Here is a 27,164-nt window from a genome sequence, read left to right on the forward strand (position 1 = left end):
TTGTGAAAGACAATATATCCTGTCTCGACCATGGAACATGGACATATTCACCACCTGGTACTTCTCTCATCGGACACACTCTTTCAGCCTGTTCTGTCTCCTTTAATGCAAACATAGAGGCTCCTTTGCTAGCGGCTTCTACCTTTCTTTTCATCCATCTATTTTTCCATCGATCTACATCTCCCCATTTCTTCAAAATGTTCATCAATTCTTTTATCTGTTATCTTTTTCCTGATGCATTCAAACTCTCTCAGTCCTTGTCAGTGAAAGCCAATCTATATGTTTTTTGCAATACTTTCGACTTCTCTATATCTACTCCATACTCACTAGAAGCATCAGAAATGTTCACATGTAAATTCTTTGAGCTTCAGGTAATACTTTTGCATTAAAACAACAGTTCATCATCTCAATAAGTTCCTAATCTGTCTGCACTTATTGTACCGATAATCATTTCTGCCAAATCTACTTTCAACTGACCCACATTTATACTCTGTGGTTGAGGTTTCGGCTTTGTCGTTTCTTTTATCCAATTATTTAATTCTTCTGGTGACGGACCTGCTGAACTCCCAGCTACTGGAGTGACATTCGGCCCTATTCTCCTTGGGTCTACTTGTATACCTCTTTGCGGGGTCTCCGTTATCAACTCGCAAACTGGAAGATCTAATAAGGTATTATTCGCATTTGCCTCTCCATCCTCATTCGTTCCACTCCTGATACTACTTCCTGGAACAGCCAATGCATGCACTTGGATATATTCTGTCTTTCTCCATACAACACAACTACAGGACCAATTTTTACTGGTACCGTCAATGCTACTGCATTCAGACTCAATTGATTCAATTTCCGGACATGTTCCAACTTGACTTTGTTTAACAGATTTGCTTAATTTTCCCTTACTACTTTCACTATATCTGAGAATTGTGTTGTTAATTGAGTTCCCATTTGTGGTGCACTTGGAATCAGCAGTCCTAAGTTCTTTTCATAAGGCGGAGGTCTTTTATTCATAATGACTTCTATTAATTCATCGTCATCACAATCATTCATATCACCTCTTATTGTTAGGAGAAGGGCCAACTTCCACAGGAGCGAAGAAGAATCCCTCCACCTCCAGGACACAGAAGCAAGAATGCGATATAAGATTATAAAACACTCTTGTCTACTGTCTCCTAAAAGTATGAGGGAATTTACCCAAGGAGTGTCCACCACTCTCCTCATACGAGGGGTAACGAATAACAGAAGGCGTCTCAGGGGATGGTCCAGGCTAGGAAACAAAAGCAAGTTATAAACAGTAACACTCTCAATTGTTATTCTGTTTAACCATAGAGAAACATTGACATGTGTGATCAATTATGGATCTTACCCCAACTGTAGGTCGGGCGAGCTTCATCGATGAGTTCAGGTAACAGGGAGGGGGCCAAAAGAACTCACGAAGGACTCCACACACCTCAGACGCAAACAAATATCATAAAGGAAGGTGAGGTGAACCGACCGGCTGCATGAAGGGGGAGCAAGTGCAGCGGAGCAGTACGACCATACACCAAACACAATCAAACAAATACTGAAAAGGAGTGAGGGGCACCGACCGCCTGCACAGGGGGCAAGTACAGCGGAGCAGTACCCACTCAGGAGGTGAGACACCCGGCCCCTAGTATGTCAGGGCGGAGCGCTCACGCTCAATAGGAATGACCCAAAAGAAGAGTAATAGCAAAGGAGGAAATGCAGCCACCAAAAAAGAAGAGAATGAATGCAGTGAACTGCCGACGCCCGCAAAATGCGTGAGCGTTGGTAGGGGCGTCGCGTTCACCGGCTCTGGAAGCGGCGAAGAAATGCCGAGAACCGGCAGGCAAACACACACCACTCCAAGAGCAGGAAATCAAAAGGGACAAGGGGCAGCAACCAAGATAATAGCGTCAATCCTCAAGAATCTCAACAGAGAGTCCTCAAGACGCCAGCAAAGCACACGAGCAGGAACCAGGAAGTGGAGAGGGGGCGTGGTCACGAAGGAGTAAGCCAAGCAACGACGGTAGTTCGCTGCTCCTCCTTATTCCCCTTAGGGAAGATCTATAAAGTACAGGCTTCAGAAGATAAGGGGTCACAATAAAGTGTTTGACCTCATTAATCACACAAGTCAAGGCTGTTGATTCCTAACACTTATACTTGGAGTCTCTATATTGTTCCATTTCTCTTTACATTTTTCGCCAGCCTGCTCATCAAATGTTTACACCGGGTATAATCCTTCTGTTACCACAGCTCTTCTCCACCTCTTCAGCTTTTCTTCCCTACTCTCTAAACATCATACTCCTGTAACCTCTGTTACCAATTCTGTACTTTTCTCTCTCAAATGCCTCAACTTCCCATTCTTCCAAGGCAAGGCTTCATACTACATCAATCTAGGATTTGGTTCTAATAAATTCATTCAATGTCTCAAATTCTGCAATATTCTCACATTAAGTGTACCATGTTGCGGAAAAGCTATCCCACCATTATCTTTTATATATTCCATCCAATTCTCTAACCATATACACGTATGATATCCTCATTCCAACATCATAAAGGAAGCAGGCATCTTTGGAGGTGGAATCCGAATTCCCTCTCTAGTCCTAATTGGTTTGTCCTTTTTAAAGAAATTCTTTCGTTTCTGCATTAACTTCATTTTCTGCCTCTTTCCGCTAATGGGTCTTATAAATAAACAAACAACTTTTCTGTAATTCTACTTATTCTGTTGGTCAACTTTCGTCCTATACTAGCGCGACTCACACCAAAAAAACAATCAGAGCACTGCTACGTAAGCAAAGTCTCAACCAATGCCAGCGCGGCTCACACCAACCAACCAATCACAGCTTAATACATGCTCGCTGTCTGACCAATGTCAGCACAGCCTTTTTTGATGTCAGTATTACTCCTTCTACTGACCCTCACTTCACAAAATATTACGGCAATATTTTTATGAGCTTTCTTTAATCAAAATTCTATTAGTAACAACATAAAACAATGCTACCTTGTCTGTTCCACTAAATAAAGTGATAGTTTTCCACCCTTTCAAAAATGTATCACTATGAGTCCTAATAATGACCAGCGTTATTTCACCCTTGAGACAAGCTCCGGGTGGGCCTATTACTCCTCTAGGGATAAGGGCAAGATTTCAAAAGAGGACTTTTTGGTGTGAAAAGGAGTCTTGCTACTCTCCTGGGGATAAGGCTAGAGTTTCGGAAGAGGACCCTTCGCTATTTCAAACACTCTACTTACATACGAAATTTCCCTAATATAACACCTACAGCCCTCCATAGCTTTTAGGTATTATTACAACAGGCAAAGTACTTCTGCAGTATGGCTTCTCTACTACACTCTTCTTCTGCCTAGTTCAGGCTAATTTCCATTCCTGGAATTCCTCAGGTATCTCCGTACCTGTACTTCTAGACAACATAGAACATGACACTAACTTCTCGTGTTAAATACATATAATCAATAATCATTACCAAACTAATTAATAATTAAACCGTCGTCTGCTACCAAGAAACTGCCCCAGCTCGACACCCATAATTGATTATGGATCAATACTCAATAACATCATATTAGAATTGCCCATCCACATTCACCCACAATCCCTGATGCGCTGGGGTCAATTTATATGTACGTTCAATTCTTTCTTTTCACCGATTTAAATGAGACATCATAACTAACTTTTAAATCAACTTTCCTTCAATTTGGTTGATGGACCAATTAGTTGAATAGTTGATGGTAATGATAACTTCTAACTTACCAACCATATAGTCATTTAAATGATCACAGACTCTCTGTAAGGTTAATAATGAATTTATCTCAAATATTAAAGATTATGCTCAACTGCATTTGGTCACAAAATACAAACACTAAACCTCACGAAAGGAGAAATTACATATGCAAACTTAAGTGAATACAAATTCATCCAAACAAGCAATGACTTTATGCAATGAAGGAGTAGATAGAGTAAGAGACAAAAGTTTCAGCAAAAATTATATGCAAAACATAATACACCTAATGGAGGGGATAGATGAAGAGACAATAGTTTCATCTAAATAATACATATCAACATATTTTTGACGGAGTGAATAGGTAAAGAGACAACATTTTCAGAGACAACATACATCTATAAGTAAATTCTGAGAAATGAGTTAGGCTAAATACAAACCTATCGGTCTGTAGCAAAAAAAAACACCCCCTCTGCCTAGGAGATGGCGGGGGTTTCCCGAAATAGAATCAGGGAACAAAGAGTAAAAGGACAGGAACAGGGCAGGTCAGGAACAGCTAGGCCTCTCTGCAAACCGACAGACAGCAACGTATCTCCCCTCTTTCTCTCCTGCCAGCCTAAGCTTAAACCACACACCTAAAGACACCTCAATTATACCCTAAAACTAACATTTCCGTCCCACAATTGTTGCAAACTTTCATAAAACTCACAAGGGGATTGGTGGGTTTGGGAGATGGCATTGTCACACCACTGTGACTTCACCTTTAATTCAACTAATTCATTGTTCTACGTTCGTTCCCAGGGTATGGGTCTTGGCTCATTCTCAATTTATTACATATGATACATTTTTAAACATTCTCTATTTATTATTTTTAACATCAACCGCAGAATGAATCTCCGGTCCCATGACTGGGCACTTCACTTGGAAGTTGTTCGACACTCTGGCCTTCAACTTTTGCATGTCATCTGTGGTGCCCAGGGCGTCTGTTTTGAATCTGAGAGTTCGGTTTCACTCTTCGCAGCACCCTCTCCCACTTTAGCCAACTTCAGGAAGGTGGCTGTTTCATCCAGCACACTAAAGTAGATGAAAATGAACATCTATTAATATGATAATGAAACCTTCACTGTTTACCACCCACTGTGCACTATTCCCCAGCAATGTTACCGAGCATAAGCTTTGTGCAAAAGCGGCATTACTTATTATTCCAAAGCAGGATGAAACATGCAAATTACTGATGCACATACGGCCTAGTCATGCAGCATTTCTAGTTTCTTTCAAACCACAAATATTATTACTGTTTAACTCTTTTGTGTGTTATTTTATATTAGTACATGCATGCGCAAAGCAATTTCCCCTGTTTTTATGTCGGGTGTACGTTAGCTTTTCTATCTCTACTTACTGTTAGTACGTATTATGGAGTTATTAATCCGAGCAGGTTTTTTTTGCAAAACCCAGCGCCATCACCAGCGAGACCTGCCTTAGTGGGGATAGAAAGATAGAGGTGGCATTGTTGCGGCTGAACGAGAACCAAGGGCTCCAATGCATGGAGCTAGCCTTCAGCGTTAAAACAGCAAGAGCATAATGACCAAAAAGACAATACAGTGAACATTCCTGACACAGGCATGTTAACCGGTACTCTGGTTTATTAAAATATTGTCAATATCATAATGCTATGCTATTGATAGAGCCAAACTTAAGCCTTGTCTTATTATTCAAGTTCGGCTTGGATGGTCTTTTAATTGCCTACTAAAATTGTCGAGGGGAAACACAACATGTCAAATTAAACTTACAATTTCATAATGCTTTAAGGATCACAAACTCTGAATTCCAATTATGGATTTTTATTATAAGGCCAAAAATAATTTTATATAAACACACCTTAATATCAATGAATATAGGTACAGGAAAATCAGTACAGAGCCAAATCTGCGCATATAATTAATTCGGCAAAAGAGACACAAAATGATGAACTCCAAGATCAGCATGCAACCCAAGATAGAGGCAGAGTCAAAATCCATTTTCATCAGGAAAGAAAGCATGAAATATCTCTCCCTACACTACTCTCATTAGTGATGTTTCTAGCCGGCTCCCCTGTCTCAGCTTTCGAAGGTGTCAGCACGTGTAGACTTCCTAAGAAGTACTCACGTTAAAATGGGTCAAATAGCTTAAAGCTATAGAGCTCGTTTTAAGATGCTCTCTCTCCTCCAAAATCTAGAAGTCTGCTGTTTCTGTCCCTGCACATAATACAAAAGAGGATAATTTAGCCCCCTCCTGTGAGTATCACGTGACAATTTTGTTTCATTTCCCCAAAGTTTCCAAAGGTTCAGTGTTTTTCCATGACTTCTTTAAATCATCTTGCTTCATATGACCTTGGAGTGTAGAAAGGCCAGGCACAGAAGGTATACTCCCCATCGCTTCTCAGGCTTGTTCAAAGACATTTCAAGTATCTCCCTAGTTGAAAATAATGATGTTATTCTTTATACCTGCAATGAGAGGGAAGCACACCGTCTCTGCACATGCAAAAATACATTTAATTATTTCTTCAATAGCTGAGAGTAAAACTAACTTGTAAACAACTTGCAGTTTCGGGGCTTTAGACCACAGACAACTTAAAACACATAATTACATTAATGTGAATATAATATCTTCATACACAGGTGCATATAAAATTATATATGCTATTACATGTGCATTACATATATATGATATATAATGTGCACATTATCCTTCTTTGACAACGTGAGGAATACATGCAGTTTAACACAATACAGAATAATACTGAAAATATACATTGGTGCGTTAAACTATGAGTATTATGCACCACTACATGTAGAATGCTATATGCGCTTTATCAGTCCCCCATCTTATGACTAGTGTGTAGTACTTGAAAAATATTTAGAAGGACCACACTTACCAATAGCCCGATAACTATTACCAAATAACCAGTAAGTTGGCAGTGAAGAAAAGGCAATCGTTTATTAACAAAAAGACTCTGCGCAGAGGAGCCTCCCCGTCCACACCAAGACAGTGCGCCGAGAAGAATGACGATTTACACATGAGACAAGTCATTTATACCATAGTTACATTACATGAAATAACCATATTTGGCAGCCTACCAATAGGTACAGGATCTCAAGGAAGGACAATATATGGCTCTCCCTTTCGTCTTGGTACATGGGAGTAACAGCCCGGCGCCGTCAAGAATGTGCTCATCACCTCTAAAACCAAATGCAACCTTGGGCCTTGGGGAAGAGAAAACATCACAAATTCAGCTGTCTTCTAACTCAACTAATTGGGACTTGCTCGGTAACAGGAAAACAACACGTGATCACTACGCAGGCCCGATTCGACAAATGTAAAATGGCTTTAGTGTGGTTTCTCTAACTACTGTGCAACTTAACGTATGAGAAGAAACAAAGGCTACTTTCCGTTATTAACATTAAATGGTACATAACAAGGAATAAACGTGTATGCAGCTACATCAGGCTAACAATTATCATACTAGCAATAACAGGAAATGGAATTCTGTACCACAGAACCCCCCTTTTATCATGATGTAGCTAAATTAATCCTCAAAGATACCCTCATCTATCTGCATCAAATCTCGAATTTCCTGTGATTTTTCCTTCATCGAGGGTGACGGTACAAGAGCAGAGGATACTCTTCTGGCGCAATAGGAACAACAGGCAGGCCCACAAAGTATACATAAGCAACAAGTGAAAAGGACACCCACTATACCTACTAGTACCATTAAGATCTTCCATCCCCAGGCTGACAGTAGGCCCCAAAAACAGCCGGAGAGGGACCAACTTCCTGTATCAGCATGTATTTCTGCTGCTAACCGGTGTAATTTATGAATGGCTAAATGGACAGAGGGGGCGGAGTCAGGGATATATACACAACAGGAGCTACCGATGAACCGACAAGCTCCTCCTCAATCTGCTAAAATGACGTCAAACACCATTCGATTCTGAAGAGAGACGAGTCTCGAAGCTTGAAGCTCTACAGTCAAATTGGTCAATATCCGGGCAGTGGTATTGATGATTCTTTCAACTACTCTGGATAATCGTCTCACCTCCTTACTGGTTATTATGGGTCCCCAGATAGGAAACACTCCCTTTACTATATCAACGAAATGCTGCTCCGGAGTATCAGTTTGATCTACTTCAGACATGTCCAATTCTCTTCTATCGCGTTTTATTAATTACCCTTGTCAATGTAACTGATGATCCTTATGATAATTTCAGGGAGCTATATACACAGTTGGATACAGGAAGGATAAATAACAACGACCCATCCTCCCCCGGGGAAGCCAAGTACATGTGTTCTCTCCACAAACAAAATAAACATTTGGGGGTGTTATTAATGGCGGACTACTAAAGGTACGTAATCGATAGGTGTAATTGCACCGGCTGTCTCCTACAGGGTTATGTCCTGTTCCTTAGACACAAAATGCAGAGGTACTGTTTCATATGGGCACCGGGATTGGCTTATCATCAGTAACATTTCGATCCTGGAAGTGTTGGAAATACTGGGTGAAATTAAATTCAACAACATCCAATATCTCAGTTTTCAACCATGTGACATTCTCATATTCAGTATACATATTCATGCAAGCCTTGGGGTCCAGGGACCCCTCCCCATTATTCCCCTGTGGGTCAAAACCTTGGCGTACTTCTATATACGTCAAAATCATCTCATAATCCCTCTCTGTATATCGAGAGGTATCCACCGTGTAATGCAAATACATCATACTCAGCAATTTGAACCAGGCTTCACAACTTCCTAAATAGGATAATGGTAATGAGATAAAGAGATTGTGTCGATGCATTACGGAGGGTAACAGATCGCAAACCCAACAATTTGTCGTATTGGTAGCACTGTGAGTCTGATGCAGCATTTCCACAAATACATTCTTAACATATGTCTGACGATGTCTTTCCTTATGAGGAGCTAACGTAAAGAAATGATGCTCTATTGGCGGGGTAGGAGTCCCTATCACGGTATGCAGGGGGTGATGAAATTCTAAATATAAATACACACTCATTATTATGATAAACAACATTGCAACAGTTATCACGAAGGCAACCTTCACTCGGGTTGTCCATGATGAAAACTTAGGTACATAAATGGGCATATATCGAGGAGCAAGGGGACGCTCCTCCTCAGGAATAAATCGACCAAAAGGGTACATTCTAACTAAAGTCCAAACTATTCTAAACAAGTGCAGTCTGTCCTGCCAGAGGGTGCTTCTTTCCTGTGTCCATCTAGAGCCTCACAGGCAGGCTCCTATCGTTCATCAAAAGAAAAAAAATCTTCTCGTCGGTTACTTTCTGCAACTACAACCTAGGCCCCTTTTCTCTGCTTCTCAATCTTTCTTTCTGAATAGAGCAACACAAAGTTCCAGCTCTCAAAGGGTTCAGTCCAGTGTCTCACTCAGTACCCCCAAGATTCTCTAGCAAGCCCCTATTACTAAAGTCTTTCCCTATCTCCTACAATTATTGGGGGTACCGTGTCGGTTTCTGGGCCGCAGGTTGTATCGAGCCTGACCTGGCAATTCTTGATCATTAAATAAAACAGATGAGGAAGCATCCAAGGTGCCAAATTTTCCATTAACTTTTCGTTCAACCATTGGGGCAACAGATTCAGAGGCTAATTCCGCCCTTGGTGACGTGACCTCTCTCGCGCCCTCGGCTCCCCTTTCTTGCCCTTCAGTTTCCTGGGCGTCGGAAAAAGGAACCACACAAGGAACTCTTTCACTTTCCTGGGTCAATATTCCTTCTAGATTCAGACGATCGAAAGGAAGAGGAAGAGGTACCTTTTTAACATGAGCAACATCGATCCAATGCTACCGTCCAGCCACCTTCACTGCTGTGCGGGTGGCCAATAAAACTTGCACCGGTTCGGTCCACCTAGGCTCAAGGCTCGATTTTTGCTGATAATTCTTCACCATTACCCATTGACCAGGCTCCAAACAATGTTCCGAAGCCTCCGGCAGGGGCTGCAATACATCAGATACCTGTTGGTGGATAGAATGAAGGTCTTTAGTCAATGCATACAAATAATCTGTCATCATTGGGTAATCTATTTCTCTAAAACTTCTCGGACGAGGAACGCCCCATACATTAGCTGGTCGTCCAAAAATAACCTCACACGGGGACAGACCTGAACGGGAATGGGGGGTCATGCGTAAAGACATCAGAGCCAAAGGCAATGTGTCCGGCCACCGCAACCCGGTACTCTCCTGAATTTTAGCCATCTTTAACTTCAAAATCCCATTATATTTTTCAACCAACCCGGCAGACTGAGGATGTCGCGCAGCATGAAATTTCTGTTTTATGTGTAATCCATTACAGATATGCCTGATAAGATCAGCATTAAAATGGGTCCCGTTGTCCGACCATATGACCCGAGGGACCCCGTATCTTGGGAAATATTCCTTGATTAGAGCTTTAGCAGTTGCTAGTGCAGTATTTTCCTTGGTAGGGTAAGCTTCTACCCATTTACTGAACGCACAAACCACCACCAAGACGTACTTCAGGTTATTCACTCTCTCCAGTTGGATATAATCCATTTGGAGCACCTCAAAAGGTAAAGAGGATTGTATCATAAACAAATCATACATTGTTGAACCAGATGGGTGGCGATTTTAGAAATATTGGGATTATTCCAAACTGGGTCCAATAAATGACAAATTCCCTTTGCTCCTATATGTGCAGTCCCATGGGCCATGGTTACTACCGCATTAACAAAAGCATTGGGAAGCATCCATCGCTGCTTCTCACTTAAATCAACCCAGCAATCGTTATCGTCCAACCTCCCTACTTCATTCTCCCATCGGGCCAATTCAGCAGGGGTAGCTTCCTTCTGCATCTCTCGGACACTCTCCATGGTATTATCAAACATATCAGACTCCTCCACCCACCTAGATGAATTTACATACATCGGGGACATTTTAGATTTAGCAGTGTCCTTTGCAATTTGGTCAGCGAAAGCATTTCCTTCTCCCACAGTATCCACTATGGTTTTATGGGCACTACATTTAACAATTGCTACCTTCCGGGGCAAGGTCAATGCAGTTAACAACCTTAATATCAAAGGGCCATGTTGTATTCGTTGGCCATGGGAAGTAAAGAATCCCCTTTCCGCCCACAGCTTCCCAAAACTATAGGCCATGCCAAAGGCATACTGGCTATCAGTATAAATGTTTATCTCCAGTCCCTCACTTAGCTCACATGCTCGTAACAGGGCTATTAGCTCAGCTGCCTGTGCAGAATGATAGGGAACTCGAGACATTTCAACTACAGTACGCAAAGTGGTGATTGCATATGCAGCTGTCGTCGTGCCATCTGGTAATTTAAAACACGAGCCATCCACATATAACTCCCCTTTTGGGTCAGATAGGGGCGTGTCTGTGAGGTCCACCCGTCCCTTCGTTTCTTCTTCTGTCCGAAATATACAGTCATGTATGTCATTATTTGGTTCATCCGAAGGGAGGGGTAGTAAGGTGGCTGGGTTCAGAGTGGCACACCTTTTTATAGTAATATGAGGGGCAAACAAAGTCAATTCGTATCAGGTAAGACGTGCACTAGTAAGATGCTGTGTCTTCGTTTTATTCAAGAGTGTGTCCACAGCGTGCGGTACCATCACTGTGAGGTCAAAATTTAGCACGAGTCCTTCCGACTGCCTAATGGCCACCGCCACTGCAGCCGTAGCCCTCAGACAGCTAGGAAGTGCTCTAGCGACGTGGTCCAATACTGTCGAAAAATAAGCACAAGGTCTTTGCTTACCACCAAATCCTTGCGTTAACACTGAAAGCGAACAACCGTCCACCTCGTGCACGTAAAGTACAAAAGGTTTTCGGTAGTCAGGAGTTCCTAAGACAGGTGCAGAACAAAGAGCAGTTTTCAAAGAGTCAAATGCTTTCTGACACTCATCCGTCCAAGGTAAAGGTTCATGCACCTCTTTCGTAATCAAATATAACAATGGTTTAGTGAGAAGAGAAAAATTAGGTATCCACTGGCGATAATAAGAGGTTATGCCAAGAAATGCACGAATGTCTCGTTGAGTACGAGGAACAGGCATGTTAAAAATAGTCAGGACTACAAATAAAGCTATGCACTGAGGCAGGGCTGAACACGAAGTCATGCACATGGATAGTAGTACGCATGAGGCCATACACTGAGGCAGGAGTACACTTAAAGCTGTGCACTGAATCAGGAGTACATATGAAGACAAGCGGTAAGGTAGGAATACACATAAAGACATGCACTGAGGCAGGAGCATATGTTTAGCTCTGCTGAAGATAAGCACTGAGACACGAGTACCTATGAAGCAACGCATCGAGACAGGAGTACATTTTAAACGATGTACCATGCCAAGAGTACATGTGAAATTAAGCAGAGGAGCAGAAGTATATGTGAAACCATGCTCTTAGGCAGCCATCCACTGAGGAAGGAGTACAAGTGAAGCCATGCAGTGAGGCAGGAGTACACGTGAAACCATGTACTGAAGTAGGAGTACATGTGAAGCTGGGCACTGAGGCCGGAGTGCACATATAGCCATGCAGTGAGACAGGAGTACATGTGACGCTATGAACTAAGGCTAGAGTACACATGAAGCCATGCACTGCACTGAGGTAGAAGTTCATGTGAAGCTATGCACTGCACCAATGCAGAAGTACATGTGAAGCTATGCACTAAGGCAGGAGTACACGTGAACCCATGCAGTGAGGCAGGAACAAATATGAAGCTATGAACTGCGGCGTGAGTACATATGAAGCCATGCACTGCACTAATGCAGGAGTAAATGTGAAGCTATGCATGAGGCAGGAGTACACATGAACCCATGAAGTGAGGCAGGAGTTTCTGTACATGTAATTGCTGGATATGATAGTTCGGCTAAAAGAAGCTGTTTCATGACTCAATTCATCTCACTTTTTGTTTATTTGCTGACAGACAAAGCAGTATAATTTGCAGCAAAACAGGAAGTAGCTGCTGTGCCACATGGCTGCCATATATTTAAGGTAAAAAAAAAAAATTCTCTCCTCCTAGCATTACATGTGATGGTGCCCTCTAATTACCCGCTCATGAATACGTGACGATTTACCTCTCAGCATGACGCAGCCTTTAGCGTCACCCTGAGTTTGCTTGATCTCCCCCAAACTGCCACCGATTGTCTGCAACTGGTAATTAATGTCATAAATAGATTTAAGTAAAAAAAACTTTTTATATTTTAGTCCTTGAAAAATAATGGAAGGCCCTGCCTTTTGTAGATAGTTTAAAATCTTTCACATTAATAGCAAATGTTAAGATATCTGCTAATTACAAAAAAAGCTTTGGCCACAAGCGAGATCCTGGCTCAGCAGCCGATGAAGATTTCACTGCGCTTTGAAGAGGCTGAAGACACCAAGGCCCATGGAGGTAGCTAGGCTTTGCAGTTTGTGATGGCGCAATGACTCAATGGCATTGTGAATTAATGAGGTAGTCAGGCCCCAAGCATGGCATTTGGTAAATGCATCTTTGATGGGCTTCTCAGAACCTATACTAAAGCAAATGGAGGATTGCATTTCCAAGGGATAACAGCCTTCACCTGTGGGCTGCTTCCTCTGCATAGCTGCCAAGGTTTCAGATTGCTGTGTGTGACATTTTAATAATTTTAGAGTAATTATGAGTGACATTTGAATGACTATGAGTGACACTGTCTCGTGAGCAAAATTAAGCAATGAAGAGGAGGGAAACAATAATATCAGAAAATGCACACATTTGAGGAACGAGAAACTAAGTTAACTGCTGCAAAACGTAAGAAATATAAATGACTTCCATTGATCAGACCCTAGCTAAAATTGCAGAAATTACATAAAGCAGCTTGGAAGTGGTTTAAAATGTCATTATAATCAGCTGAGTGACTCACAGTCTCACTCAACAGCCACCAGTGACCTGAGCTGTAACGCAACTGAAAAACAAAGCAGAGACCTACTGTGTGAGTGAAAGGGGCACAGGCAAACTCAGAATAAGTCTAGAATGGAGAGCATTTGCAAGTAGGTGTGTGGGTAGGTACCTGATTGAGATGAGCCACACTTCACACATATAACTGGGTAAGCTTTCAAGTATGTTTGCACTGTCTGTTTTATTAGTTTAAATGGTTAAAGTTCTCTGCAGTTTAAAATGCCCTAATAAATCGAAAGTAATCCGTGGCATTTAATTTGACTTCCTAAATAAACATGGCACCCTTTTATTCAATTTAATAATAAGCTCTAATAAATATTGGTTCGCTAAGGGAGTGGGGATTGCTGTCCTGTGCTAGCTGCCATGACCCGGGCGGACTGATTGTTTCTGAATAAGTGAAAGATCAGCGGTGGCCTTCATTTGCTGCTTCTTATATCTTTTCCTCTACTTGTGAGGAAGAGAGTCGCTCTGAACAAACAAGGAGGCCCAATGAGAGGGTGGGGGGCCTCCGGACCTTTACCAAGCAATAAAAAAACCTTTCTAGTCGCTTCAGAGTCCCGCGGCCGCTCCCAAAGCTCCACCGAGGAGAGAGAACCGAGATACAGCAGAAGAGCTGCACGTGTGGGTGGGGGCTCAGCCAGCATCTCATCATAGCGCACACAGGCTCTCTCTCCCACTGACCACGACCGGTCGAACATAAGGCAATAAAAATGTTTATCTTACCTGACAGAGGAAGGGCCCTCCACCTTCAGTCTGTCCAGGCGGACCCGGTGTCACTGACTAGTCCGTCGGCTACAGTAATGCACGATTCAAGGGAGGGCGGTAATTGCAATTATAGCTTCTAGCACATGGTGCCCGAGCCGATGCAAGCCAGCGGACCGGTGCCGTAGTTATAAGCAGCTCTACCTATAAAGATGATGACATGCTGCGCCGCCCGCAAACTATCCAGCTGCATCGAGCGCCCTAAATAAACTGCGCGCGCTTAGTGACGTCCCACCGTGATGACATCAGCCTGCCAGTAAGAGCCGAGCCGACTGAACTAAAGCTGCCTGCAGCCTTAGCTTAGCTGAACACAAGCCTGCTGGAGCAGCGTGCATAAGCAACAGGCAGCGCGCTGCCACAGACACTCAGTTTTACTCAGGCTTGACAGTAAAATCTTCAAATACTGGTAATCACTCAGCTGATTTGCGTGACAATCCTTTCACATGCGGTAATGCGGTAATGTACCTTAAAATGCGTTAGTGTCACACCGGATGTGTGACACTTGGCAGAGCTGCCTCTGTTCCATATCCCAGGTTGCCTACTTCAAAGTAGAATACTCTGCAAAAACAGTTTCCATTGATTATATAATATCATTATAATATTTCTATATCCTTTGTGTTCACTTCAAGCCATAATTGGCAGAATCTATATATGCAGATTAAATTGCACATCTCTTGTACACACCTTTGTTACGTTTTCTTTCTATGTTTGGACGCATATCTGTTTTGTAGCGAATATGTAATTCATGTACTCTGAAGTCCTTATGTAATGTAACTGGTTCGACTGTAAAGCGCCCTGACACTTTTGGGTGCACTACGCACTATATAAAAACGCATAAATAAATGAATAAAATATCTCAAGGTCTCAACGTGCATGCTTACTACGTTTTCACAAGTCAGTAGCATGGTGGAAGAGCTTTGTGTCATAGTGTTCTCAATGTTACTTCCGCCTACGTCATTTTGCGTGCGTGCGTCATTAGATACGTACATCACGTGGACGCAGTATCTGCGGCGAAGATGGCGGCTCTCGGAGCTGGCGGCCCTTCTGGCGCCTCGGAAGATGCGTTCCTAACTTATTATAACGAGGTTAGCCGGCTTGTTTGTGTCGGTGTGGGGAAAGGAACTTGCAAAAGCGTAACTGTGAACACCCGTCGGGATCGGCGTTGTGCGGGGAAGTGGGAGTGACGGGGATGATATGACCCATCACCCTGGGGTCTGAGGACAGCTCTAGCTCAACTCCAAATAGCAGATCTAGTAGACTATAGGCTCAACTATTGGAAGAAAGGCATGATAGTGGAAATGCTTATTAGAGATACATTCTGGGGGAGAGAGTGCGCACGCGTTGACTTATTGTTTGATGGCTTCTGCGAGTCAGTGTTGGCTTCTTGACGGCACTGTGCGTCTTCGGACTTATTGTTTTGCTTTCCTCCTCATTAGCATGCCCCCAACATGTATAGTGACATAACAAGTTGACTTTCAGTTCATTTGAATTGGGCGTGATTGACTGACATCTACCCAATACGGTTTATTGCCAAATGTTACATGCATTTCCAAAATTACAGACATTTACCTGGGGGGAGAAGGGTGTGACGATATCATAAATTTCAGTGGTAACTATGCCACTCAGAGCAAAATGACGTATAAGACAATGATGGAATACATACTATAGAGTAGGATGAATCCAAGGCACGCCCGTTTTCAGTGGTTTCTTGAAGATTTGTTAAAGGGAGCCAGATCACATTGCTGTAACTATTGTGCACTCAGAAGTACGTGGTTCGTTTATCAGAAGAGGAGAGGGATGTTTTTATGGCAAAGTTCTTATTTCGCAAACTGAATGATTTCCCGTATTTCACAATGCTGAATTAATTTGCAGGATATTTAGATCCAGTAAGGAAATAGAAAAGGCAAAAGCAGCATTTCGACTTTTTTTCAGTGTTGGGTTAAAGAAAAAAAAAACGCTTTCATAATGATAGTGCCACTCTTCATTATCAGCACTCCTGCTAACAAACTCACTCGTGAGAGTCTATTCTTGATGCACGCGTTTGCCAGCGAATTCTCCTCATTGTTTGAAAATAAAGATTGTAAACGCAGAACCCTGTCAGTAAAAAGTTTTTTCTCTTTATACATGACTTTTTAAATCTACTCTATAGTGTCAATGTACTACAAAAGAGAACACATTTCACAATGCGTGTTTTTAATTTCCTTATAATGCTCTTGCGTTTTTAAATTTTGATTATTGGGATTTTTGCATATAACACATTTTAAATATTAGCACATTTTCTCCAAGGAAACATTTGTTTCTCAAAGCGTTGACACATATCTGCAGCCTTAGACAAACCATGAGTACTAAACAGGTCATTCTTTAATGCTTCAGATCTTTCTTAAAAGTGCTAAAGTCAGTTGCTCATGTAATCCTTTTTTAATTTAAATTGATCAAGTAATATGTAGTATGGTTTTGTCAGGTGGTATTTATAAAAAAAAACTTGGCTTTCGGTCTCCTGATTTTGTAAATGTCAGTAGAACCCCTAGATGGAAATATAGGCTAATATTACACGGCTACCCGTTTCGTAATATATATACGTGGTGGTGGTTATATAAATAAAGGAAAGGTGTTCAAGCTGCATTTCAGAGAGAATGTTGCAGTACTACATGTGGAGGAAATGAATGATGATACAAAGGGATTTAGGGTAGGCAATCTAAGTAGTAGTGGGGTAGTGCTTTGAAGGTAATATCTCAAGTGTGGTTTTGGAGGTGGTTGTGGTGTATGTGCAGGCCTGGAAACATCCTAAAATTTTTACTGGACCTACAGGTCTAGTGACTTGAATAATCCACTCTACCCAATTATAATGCCCTTGACCCATAAACTGCTTTCAAATTGTGTGATCCTGGGTAAGTATTTTAATTCACTGACACACCATTTTCTTCTTTATCACTTATGAGAGCACCTTCACATACACGAGTTCAACATGTCTGCTGTACAGAAAACTCTTGTTTAATTTAATAAACTAAATTTTTGCTCCATATAGAATACAAATCTAGCCAAATATAGGATACACATGACTGCTGCCTTGCCTCAATTAATTAACCGCATTGTCATCAACTTTGTTTGCATCACACTTCTGGATTACAAAAAAGTTATTTGATAATTCCTGATATATTTTGAAAAAATTGTACTATTCATTTACAAGCTGTTTAAATGATGTGTTAGAAGAAAACTGATATTTTACAGCCCTTTGTTTCACAATTGTCAGATAATTCACTTGACAAAAATCACTGACTATAATGAAAGATAACATTAAAAAACATCTCCCATCAACAGATAAGCAAAAATTAGTAAAAAGACAAACTGACTTTTGACGTCTGTCTTTAAATAGACAGAAAATGTGTCAAGACAAAAAAGATGTAAAGGTGTCTTTATTGCTGATACACGTTCTGAATGAACAGAACTGTTCCCTCCAGTTTAAAGTAACTCGCCAGCACAGTCAAGTAAATGCTAAAAATAGCTCAACCTGATAAAATCTCACTCAGCATTGCGAGTGGATTTTTCAAGGCATGATGTGATATCCATGAAGGGTGTGCTCTGAGAATGGTGCAAATCTACTACAAAAATGGCTAAGGATGATTACCAATGTAAAGTGACTATTTGCTGTCACATTAAGTGCAGTTTCCTCTTTAAAAGCGTTATCTTGGTGCAATTTCCTCTTTTAAAACATTGTTTTAAACTAACACATTTTCTTAAGTCTCTTACTTATGGTAAATCAATATCCCACCTACATGCCCAGTGTGAAGACTGTTTTATGGCAGTTTAACCCCATAACTACTGCCTCTGTTATGGGCTTATTTGCTGTTCTCTTATTGAGATGAGCTTAAAGAAAAAACACAAACAGTAAAACTATGTGAATGTGGCACAGGTACAGCACATATAATGGATCCTCCGGTGCAAACTGGACCACTATCTACTAAGGAATAATATACTTTTGTTAAACTGGGTGTTCATGCAGTGATCTTTAATCTTAGCTGCATGGTTTTGGTGGTAGTGCAGAGTATCTTAGGGAGCTGGACAGAAAACCACCAGATAATAAGGCGCACTGCATCAGGAACAAATGTAGATCATGTCAATTTTGCTTAGGTGCTTGTCAGCTGTTAAAATGTAGACACACTTCGTTTGATAGACTCCAGCAATAAACCTAAAAAATTGAAGATTGGGGCAAAACTAGCCAAGCTCAGGTGGAGGCATGCTCTGTGAGGTTCACAGTGGGCACCACCAATTGGCACAAGGACGCATAATAGGTAGTCTTTGGGTTGGGAAGCCATCAATCCAACAGAAGGACTGAATTAACTAGTCCTTATGGCTGTGAGCCTATTTCTCAGTGCTGCAATGGAACAGATTAGGTAACCAGAAAGTGACACTGGAGAACATTCAGCAGAAGAGGCTCAAGAATGGTTGCAGAGGAGGTAGAATTAATACAGACATTGATGACTTATGATGAGCACAGTGCTTTATTTGATTGAGATGCTAGACGCGCAGCAGCACAACATGACCTCAGTTAACAGGACATCTGAAAAGCTTTGCCTGTTTGTCTTGCTTGGGTGCACGTCACAGATCCCATTTATCCTCCATGTCAGTGATACTCCAGCCTGAGTCTAATGAGGCCCTCTTGCATCATGAACCTGACAGCCATGGTCTGGGCTTGGTTAGGGTGAGGCGCAGATGGTTAATATGTTTTGTACCTTAAGGAAGTACTTGCTGTCAACCTCCCTTAAATTGCTGTGAGGGGGTAAAGTGGGTGAACACCCACATTTGATAGGGCCAAGGGAATGTGGCCCATGAGGAGCACAAGCCCGGTCGCTTATAAGCAAATGGAATGCAGATAACGGAATGGGCGGTTGTGAATTGACTTTAAATCCATTTATTGTAAGAGTTGTAGTTTTTTTCTCCTTTTATTCTCGAGTTGGTTATATAGTTTAGTAGGAGGTTCGCTTGGAGTTGTTGACATCATATTTTACTTGTCACTCATGTACACTGAATAAATACGTTTGAAATACAAATTAATCAGATTTATTACAAATGCTGTCATCGGATTAAGCATCTTTTCACCACTCAGCCACTTAAAAAAATAATCTATGGTCTTCGTACTTAACAGTATTTAATATTTGCTGAAAGTGGTTTCATTTTTGTTTTGTGGTTTAAAATAATTTTTTTCAGATATCTGGTCAATGTACATGGCAGTATTTAACAATATAAATAGTCACTGTGTCACCATATAGCTTGGTGGCATCCCTGTCTTTTGTGCACACCGTAGGTGCTCATACAAACGAGCTTTCAAATGGTGGGTTGTTGATGTACTTTAATCGTAGTTCAACATTGGTTTCAAAAGGTTGCGTTCTTTATTTCTCTTATTTACATGTTATATATTCTGGAAATGGCTCCAATGCATTTCGGGTAACATACCCTTCGTCTGGGAGCTCCTGAAAACCTTTAACAATTACCTGTTGTTGGCACTTGTAGAGACTTGACTCTGTAGTTATCATTCATCCAGTGGGCTTTTTTCCACAGTGGGGTTCTTACTCCTGTCTAAATCATATGGAAATAAATGGGTGAATTGGAGGGTGTGGAATATCTTTACAAATATGTTTCATAGAACGTGCTGACCTTCGTACCTAACGTGTTACTGTCAAGCGGGTAGTGCTTGTCTTTGTGTGGTGTTTCATAGTAGAAGTATCATGTCTTGTGGCAGTCTGCCATTCTCAAATCAATTGTCTCACCCACGTTTGGACTTGAACGACTTAATGCAGGTGTTGTATTTGTGTGATGACTATATTGTGGCATTTGTAAAAGGTATTTTGCTGGGGTAGTAGGTAAGGATCCTGGTTGTGGTTTATGATCTGCTGTTCAAGATTCTTATGTTTGATTTGTAACTATTTCGGAGCTTGCTTGAGTGTCTTATTTCTGCCAAGTCTTACCCAACAGAGATTGGGTCTTAACTTTGGTCCCTGTCCCCAACATTTTATTTTGCATAGTGTCCTTCCCCGGGGCTCAAGTCTAGCCCTTTTTGTCAAGTGTAAAATTGTGTGGTACCTAGGATCTGATGGTTGTTCTATGTTGGGTGTTTGCTGTAATAAGGAGTCTGGACCATGATATGAGGCAAAGGGTTGGCCAGCTTTTGTGTATACAGTCTGTTGGTGATGGTTGATAGGATTCCTGCCTGCTAAAGTTCTTGTCATCAACACCAAAACAAGCAGTGGCGACAATAATATTTCTTATACGTCACACCTATTGGCCTTTTTTAGTTGACTGCTACATTTGCACAAGGAGGCATGATGTCCATCATGAAATGATTTTTCTTAAAGCAAAAGAAAAAATATTCAAATATGGCTGCTACATATACATGTGCCTGCATGATGGCCATCTTTTAATTTTTCTCTTGCTTTTAAAAAGAAAAATTATGGTAAGGTGGCTGGTGTGCACATGTGGCAGCTGTCTTTGAATACTTTTTCAGTGCAAAAGAAAAATCATTCAAAGATGTGCGTCATCCACATTGTTTACAAATGTTTGCAAACTCCTGCTCTGCCTTTGAGAGTCCAGACTCCAGTGCTATGCAAACCTCGTCTTATGACACTGACCTCTGTGATGAGTATAAACCCAGCTAGTAGAATGCCTGCAATGGCCATGTCACTTCTTGTTGCATCCTCATCTCCAGTTGGATGCTATGTGTGACCTCCCACAAGGGCATTTGAGCAAAGAAACTGATGAGGAATCCAGATGGAGATGCGTGAAAGCTTGTTAAAAGCAACTCTGAGGGCCAACACAACCTATCTAGAAGCCAGAATATTCACTAAGATAGCTGTGTAAAAAATTGGTTGAAGGTTTGAGTGACTCTCTCTGTTTGTCCATTAGATAGCGGGCGAAAATTAGTGGACGAAGACACATTATCTTAAAGGTAAAAATGAGTCCGCTTTGTGTAAACTATTCCTATTTTTTTTTTTCATGGTCAGGTGGTAAACTTGTAATACAATCCCTTGATGCTACTTCCACTGTCTGTTTTGGCTCAAGGGCATACGTTGTATTCAGCTGCATAGTTGATTACTGGTGTTTCTGCCTCAGGCCACAAGAAATATCTTGGGACCAAGTCTCTCTTTTTTTTCTATACCTGCTTGACCGGCCAAAGATTACATTGACAACACTACATTACCTATGTTGTAATTCTGGGTTTGGAGATACAGCAAGTCTTGAAGTTGTAATAGCTGCCTCGACATATTTATTACACTATAGAGACCTAGGCAACAAACTTATAACAAAGCACCTCAAAGCATATACTGAAATCCTATTATGGACATAAAACGTGTACACTTCTCAGCACCCGTTGCCCTTTGGTGCCACTGTTTACAGATTCCAAAGTTATTTATCACATAGAGCAGTGCACCGAAAAAAAGAGAAATGCAAGTCTCTTGATGTTTTCGTTTCAAATCTTTATTTGAAAAATCCAAGTGGTATTTCACTTCAAACAGCAGCCTATTGTTTGAAGTGAAATACCACTTGGATTTTTCAAATGAAGAATTGAAAAGAAAACATCAAGAGACTTACATTTCTCTTTTTTTGGGTGCACTGCTCTATGTGAAACATAACTAATAGACCTATTTGTTTTCCAAAGCTAGTCAAAATATTGACCCGAATAAAAAATGGTGTGTATAATACCCATCCCGACCTCCTACTAATTATTGTGATTTGTGGAGGCTTTCTAGAGTTGAGTTCTGTATCTTAGTAAAGAGTCCAGCGGGCAATTTACAACTCCCTAATGAAATGTGATGACCGTCTTGGTCAGAAAAAATAACATTCAGCAGAGCAGCACGAAGACATTGTAACTTTCTGACATTGGTGTACACTGGGACTTGATGTCTGGCTCCCAACAGATAATGCCTCTTGTCTTTAAATGCAGCTATGATTGTCACTAAGTCTATCACTGCAATCGTATAATTTTGGCAGCAGACTTTTTCCAAGTTTAATGTCTTTATGAGAAAACTGCTCCTTGGGCAACATCCAGAGTATCATCCTCTACACAAAAAGTTTAGCAGTGTCAGGGTGAACCAACACTTAAGCACAAGGCAAAAACCTATTTAAGTGTTTAAAACACTTTTTTGGCTTCCTTTGTCTAAGCAAAAATATGTCCTTTTGCAATAACTTAGTAATCGAAGCACCGTGAGGGTGGAAACTGAGTAATGAAGCAATGGTAAAAGTGAACACCAAGATACACTGAATGTCATAAGTATACTTTGAGATGAACCATTCCATCGCCACTTGTATTTTTTTTCTCTTCTTCATTTTATACTGTTAAAGAAACAAAACAAAAACAACTTCCGAAGCTAGTACCTCCAGTTTGGAAGCTTACAATATGACCATACTAGTGGAAAGAGCCTCTGAGACTTATTTGGCACAACTGTCCAAAGACTTGGATTAAATATCTTTTATGTAAATGTTTATGAATCTGTAAAGGAATTATCTTAACACAATTTTCAAAAAATTGAAAAGCTACTGGATCCTTATATAATCCAAAAGGTATTTATCAATGCTTGAGGACACTAACTGATACTGAAAGCTTTTTTCCGCTCATAACCCTGTTGAATATGAGCAAAGCGATGAGCTCCTAGCATGTGGAGCTTGCTGTAGACCACTTCAGATTGCATGTGGGTGAGTAAAAAAGAAATTAGTGCTAATGGGTAGCAATTCTTAACGATGATATTAAGTCACAGCAGTCAGTATATGTGCTTAATTCTCCATTAGTCTTTGGGATGAAAGATAGTGAGGAATGAACCAGTTCTTTAGATAGTGGTCTAAATAAGTCCTCTTTTTGGCTTTATATCTTTGTATAAATTCTGCTATTATGGACCTCAGCCACAGGAGACAGATCAATTTGACAGTCATATGATCTGTCAGGGGAGTGCATCTCTGTTGCGTCCTTATTAAAATCAGAACATGTGTTTGCAATGCAATAGGTCTCACGTTTACACGAGTTTGAGCTATTGGCATCATAAATGCAATGCCTTTTATTTATGTTTTTTTCTGAGTTTAGAAAGATTTATTGAAAATGATAAACCTAGTAAAACATCATTACAAAAACATGTGGCAATAAATGAAAAATTGAATGATATTAAAATAACATACATACGAGTCAGTCCCAAAAAAAGGAAGAAAAAATATACAAAGGTAAAAGAGCTTTTTTTTTTTTTTAGAGAGGATGGGAAAAGAGAGAGAAAGTGAGAGGTGGGAGAGAGAGGGGTAGATAGCAGTGGGTACTTTAAAAGAGAAAATGGGTGACTCATGAAGCATGTTATGTTTTGGTTTTTAAAACATAAATTTAAGGCATTGTCATTTACAATGCTAATAGCATAATCTCTCGCAAATGCGAAACTATTGCATTGCAAATGCTTGTTTATTTTTTCTTTCCATCATGCTGCACAAGATGTTTGAAAACATTGACAAAGTCAAGAGCTGTCTCGTAGGTGAGACCTATTGACTTTGATAAAGTTTTTTTTCCCTGGCTCTGAATGGAAAAAATAACTTATTGGTCTATGAATGGAGAATGAATGAATGGAGAAGCTGTGCCCACAGGCACTACGGCAGCCCCCCGTCCAGCCCATAGAAAAGCACAGCGAGCATGTATGTAGGTTCCTCATAAAGAATTATAAAAAAAAGAATTATATCAAGGCACATGGAGTTCAAATGTGTCTTTTTTCGTTTTACATGTGCTCAACCATTTTCACTCATACCCCGGATTAGCCTCTTCTCTTTGTAAATATGTAAATTAGTGCAGTTGTGGGGTGGCAGCCACTAATCTGCACAACAAAGAACAACAGCAGTTAATTACCATGTAACTGTTTATTTACATGCCGCCTTGCTAGCTCGCATTTGTTTGCGTGCACTGTCCTTTGAAGTGAGCACTTCACGCATCTAGGACGCTTGGCGCGAGAGTGCTTAGTCATTCCGAAGTTACAGCAATAAAAGGCCTCTGGCCAGCTAATTAGATTTTAGCTATGTGCATGGTCAAAAAATAATTAAAAAGATGAAGACCGCTTGCTTAAGTCAGGAATCTTATTGTTTTTGAGAACTCTCTTTCATGCTGTTACGAATCGCTATTTCAGTGTTTTGCGAGCACCTTTCTTAACACCATCAATGCTCATGACGAGCTGAGCTTGTCATGAGGCACGGCGCTCCGGTGCTCATGACGAGCTCAGCTCGTCATGAGCCGTGGAACGCTCGCATGCGGGGATAATTCCCCTGTTGTGCTGAGCTTTCCACGGGAACGGGTGGGCTCATGACTAGCTCAGCTCGTCCTGAGCACACGAGCGCTGTGCCTCAGGACGAGCTGAGCTCGGCATGGGGGCGCTGCGCGCACCTCCCGCCCTCCAGCACAGCGGGGGAATTACCCCGCACGGAAGGGGTTAAAAAGAGAGCAAAACTCGGATGTACTTTTAAAGGACATAAACATGTGCTTGAATGACGAGCATTTGCAATGCAATAAGCTATTGGCATTGTGAATGATAATGCCAATAGCTCAAACTCTTTTAAACATATTCAAAGAAGCGGCCACAATTGTCCCAGGCTGTTTATGAAGTGAAAGCGCGCATGTCGAGCTGAATTATGCAGGAAGCATGTTGTGCTTGCACTACGAGAAACTATTTAAAGAAAATAGTGCTTACAGACTAAAAAAGACTCACTGTGTAACAACCGAAGTAAAAGGGCTAGTCGTTCTGTGAGGCAACCAATCCAGACAAGGCGGTACCAAGGAGGGACTAACAAGCCTATTTAGGAATCAGAAGCCAGCATTTACAAAGGACAATGACACAAACCAATTAAAAATATGGGCGGAAAGTGGGTGGTGCTTCAAAGCCATACTCCACTACTGCATGCCTCTCAGCAGCGCATGCGCTACCTAGGTTCGTCCTAAAAATACTCCTCAAGCAAAATAGTATCTTTTAGACTTGAAAAAAGATGGTCCTAAATGCCCAATCTATTATTGAATTATGGGGCACCAACTAGAACATTCCCCAAATTATGCAAAACTGAGGTGTTTGGTATATTGAACTCAACCAATTGTCTGATGATTGTGCTTTCTCACATTGTAATTTTAAATGTACTGTGTGTTTAGTAATGGGGCATGAGCTCAATGTGGTTCCACCAACTGTTCTGACTCTTTTTGGGTTTTAACCTCTTTTGAAAAAGGAATCCTAAAACAGAAGCATTTTTTGGACCAATAACATTAATCCTTGCCCCTGAAAGTGACAATAACCCCCATGTTAAAACTAGCATGAGGTGAAACAGTTTAGTTTCAAAAGTGGTGCAACTCTTTGTAAAATATTTTAAAGACCATGTGCTGGGTTTGTAGCAGGGACCACTGCTGGAAGACTTGCCCTCTCCTATTTCAACCATTCTAGTTTCTGTTGGACTGACTTTGGTCTTCAGGCAAGCTGTACAATCCTACTTCCCACAAAATAAGCATGGTCTGTTTGTACGCTAGATGTAAGTTTGTTCTTTAGATACATATCCTCTGATGGCGCCTATGGGGGACCAGACTCCTAAATACACCCTACTGTTTTGCAATTTGGTGTTATTGTAGCCAGAATAGGGGTCTTTGGAAAACACTGGGCTGCGCCGAGAACCGGAACTGTCCATAACCGTAACTAAGCAATGCAGTGCAAAAATTGCCTTTAAATCTTGTCATTCCTCAAGTTTTGCAAACCAGGGTACCTGAACTGAGATTCTGAGGTTCATAAACCTGTCATTGTTACACTGTCTTCGTCTGTGTTAGGAACAAACACTAATGAGAAATGTCTGCAGTTTCTCCATTTTATCTTACTGCATCCCAACCACCAGTTGGAAGCTCTGGCTTGCATCCAAATTGTTTATTTCTGCGCCATCCATTGGGACTGTGACAGCTGTGTTTTATACAAATGCTAAATGCAAACTGTACTTTGAAGATGTAGGAATAGGACCTGTTTTTGTATGATCACACCCCAAGTGTTTGGACTGAGAGTGTTGATTTTTCGACTCTGCAGTGCACTTGGCCTTTCTATCCAAGCTCAGTGCATGTGTTCTGACCCCCAAAGTACGTGTACAATTGGCTAATACCAGATTAGATCCTGTAGCTTACTTGGGCATCCTTGGTAAATGGTACAAGAGGTACCCGTTGCTAGTAAGTTAAATGTCACTAGTGGACTGCAGCGTTTACTTGAGCCACCAGTACAGTAACAAGGTGAAAACATGACTCTAGGCCTTCAACTGCAGTCTAGTCTTGTAGCTGCCAACTGGACCTGGCAAAATAAACCCTCTTGTCAGGTAAACTTTTTCCTTTTTGTCATTAATAAGCTACCCCTTGGGATAGCCTTGGTAGCCCACTAGGCAGGTGCCTAACCCCTTACAGTCTGCGCACGTTTTTGTGCTGTGTGGGAGATTTAAATAGTGGACGGGATTCGGATGGCCCTCAGCCGTCCTCCGCACACACCCACTGGGACGCATGCTGGCCGGGGGCCGTCCGAAGCATGCAAGGGGTTAATATTAAAAAGAAGGGTATGTTACTTTTGAGCTTAACATGTCCTGACTGTGAAAACACGAACGTTCAGTTTTCACTGTAGCAAGCCCGTGATCCCATTGGCAACCTGTAGTTTCATTAGCCGAAGCACCAAATGCTAACTTCTGTTTCGGACAACGAAGGATATTACTCCAAGGTATCAAA

General features: G+C 41.3%; 1 protein-coding gene across 1 annotated transcript in view; it reads left to right on the plus strand.

Annotated features, from left to right (window-relative positions):
- Window positions 1–15,401: 15,401 nt before the first annotated feature.
- The window catches only part of DNAJC8 (DnaJ heat shock protein family (Hsp40) member C8), a 222,262-nt gene continuing 210,499 nt past the window's right edge, over window positions 15,402–27,164 (plus strand). Inside the window, exon 1 of the mRNA XM_078682509.1 lies at window positions 15,402–15,522. Coding sequence (XP_078538635.1) covers window positions 15,454–15,522 — 69 coding nt within the window. The 5' untranslated portion in view covers window positions 15,402–15,453. The remainder of the gene's footprint in view (window positions 15,523–27,164) is intronic.

The sequence above is a fragment of the Lissotriton helveticus genome, chromosome 3_1 (genome assembly GCF_964261635.1).
Source record: "Lissotriton helveticus chromosome 3_1, aLisHel1.1, whole genome shotgun sequence".
In the NCBI taxonomy this organism is placed as follows: Eukaryota; Metazoa; Chordata; class Amphibia; order Caudata; family Salamandridae; genus Lissotriton; species Lissotriton helveticus.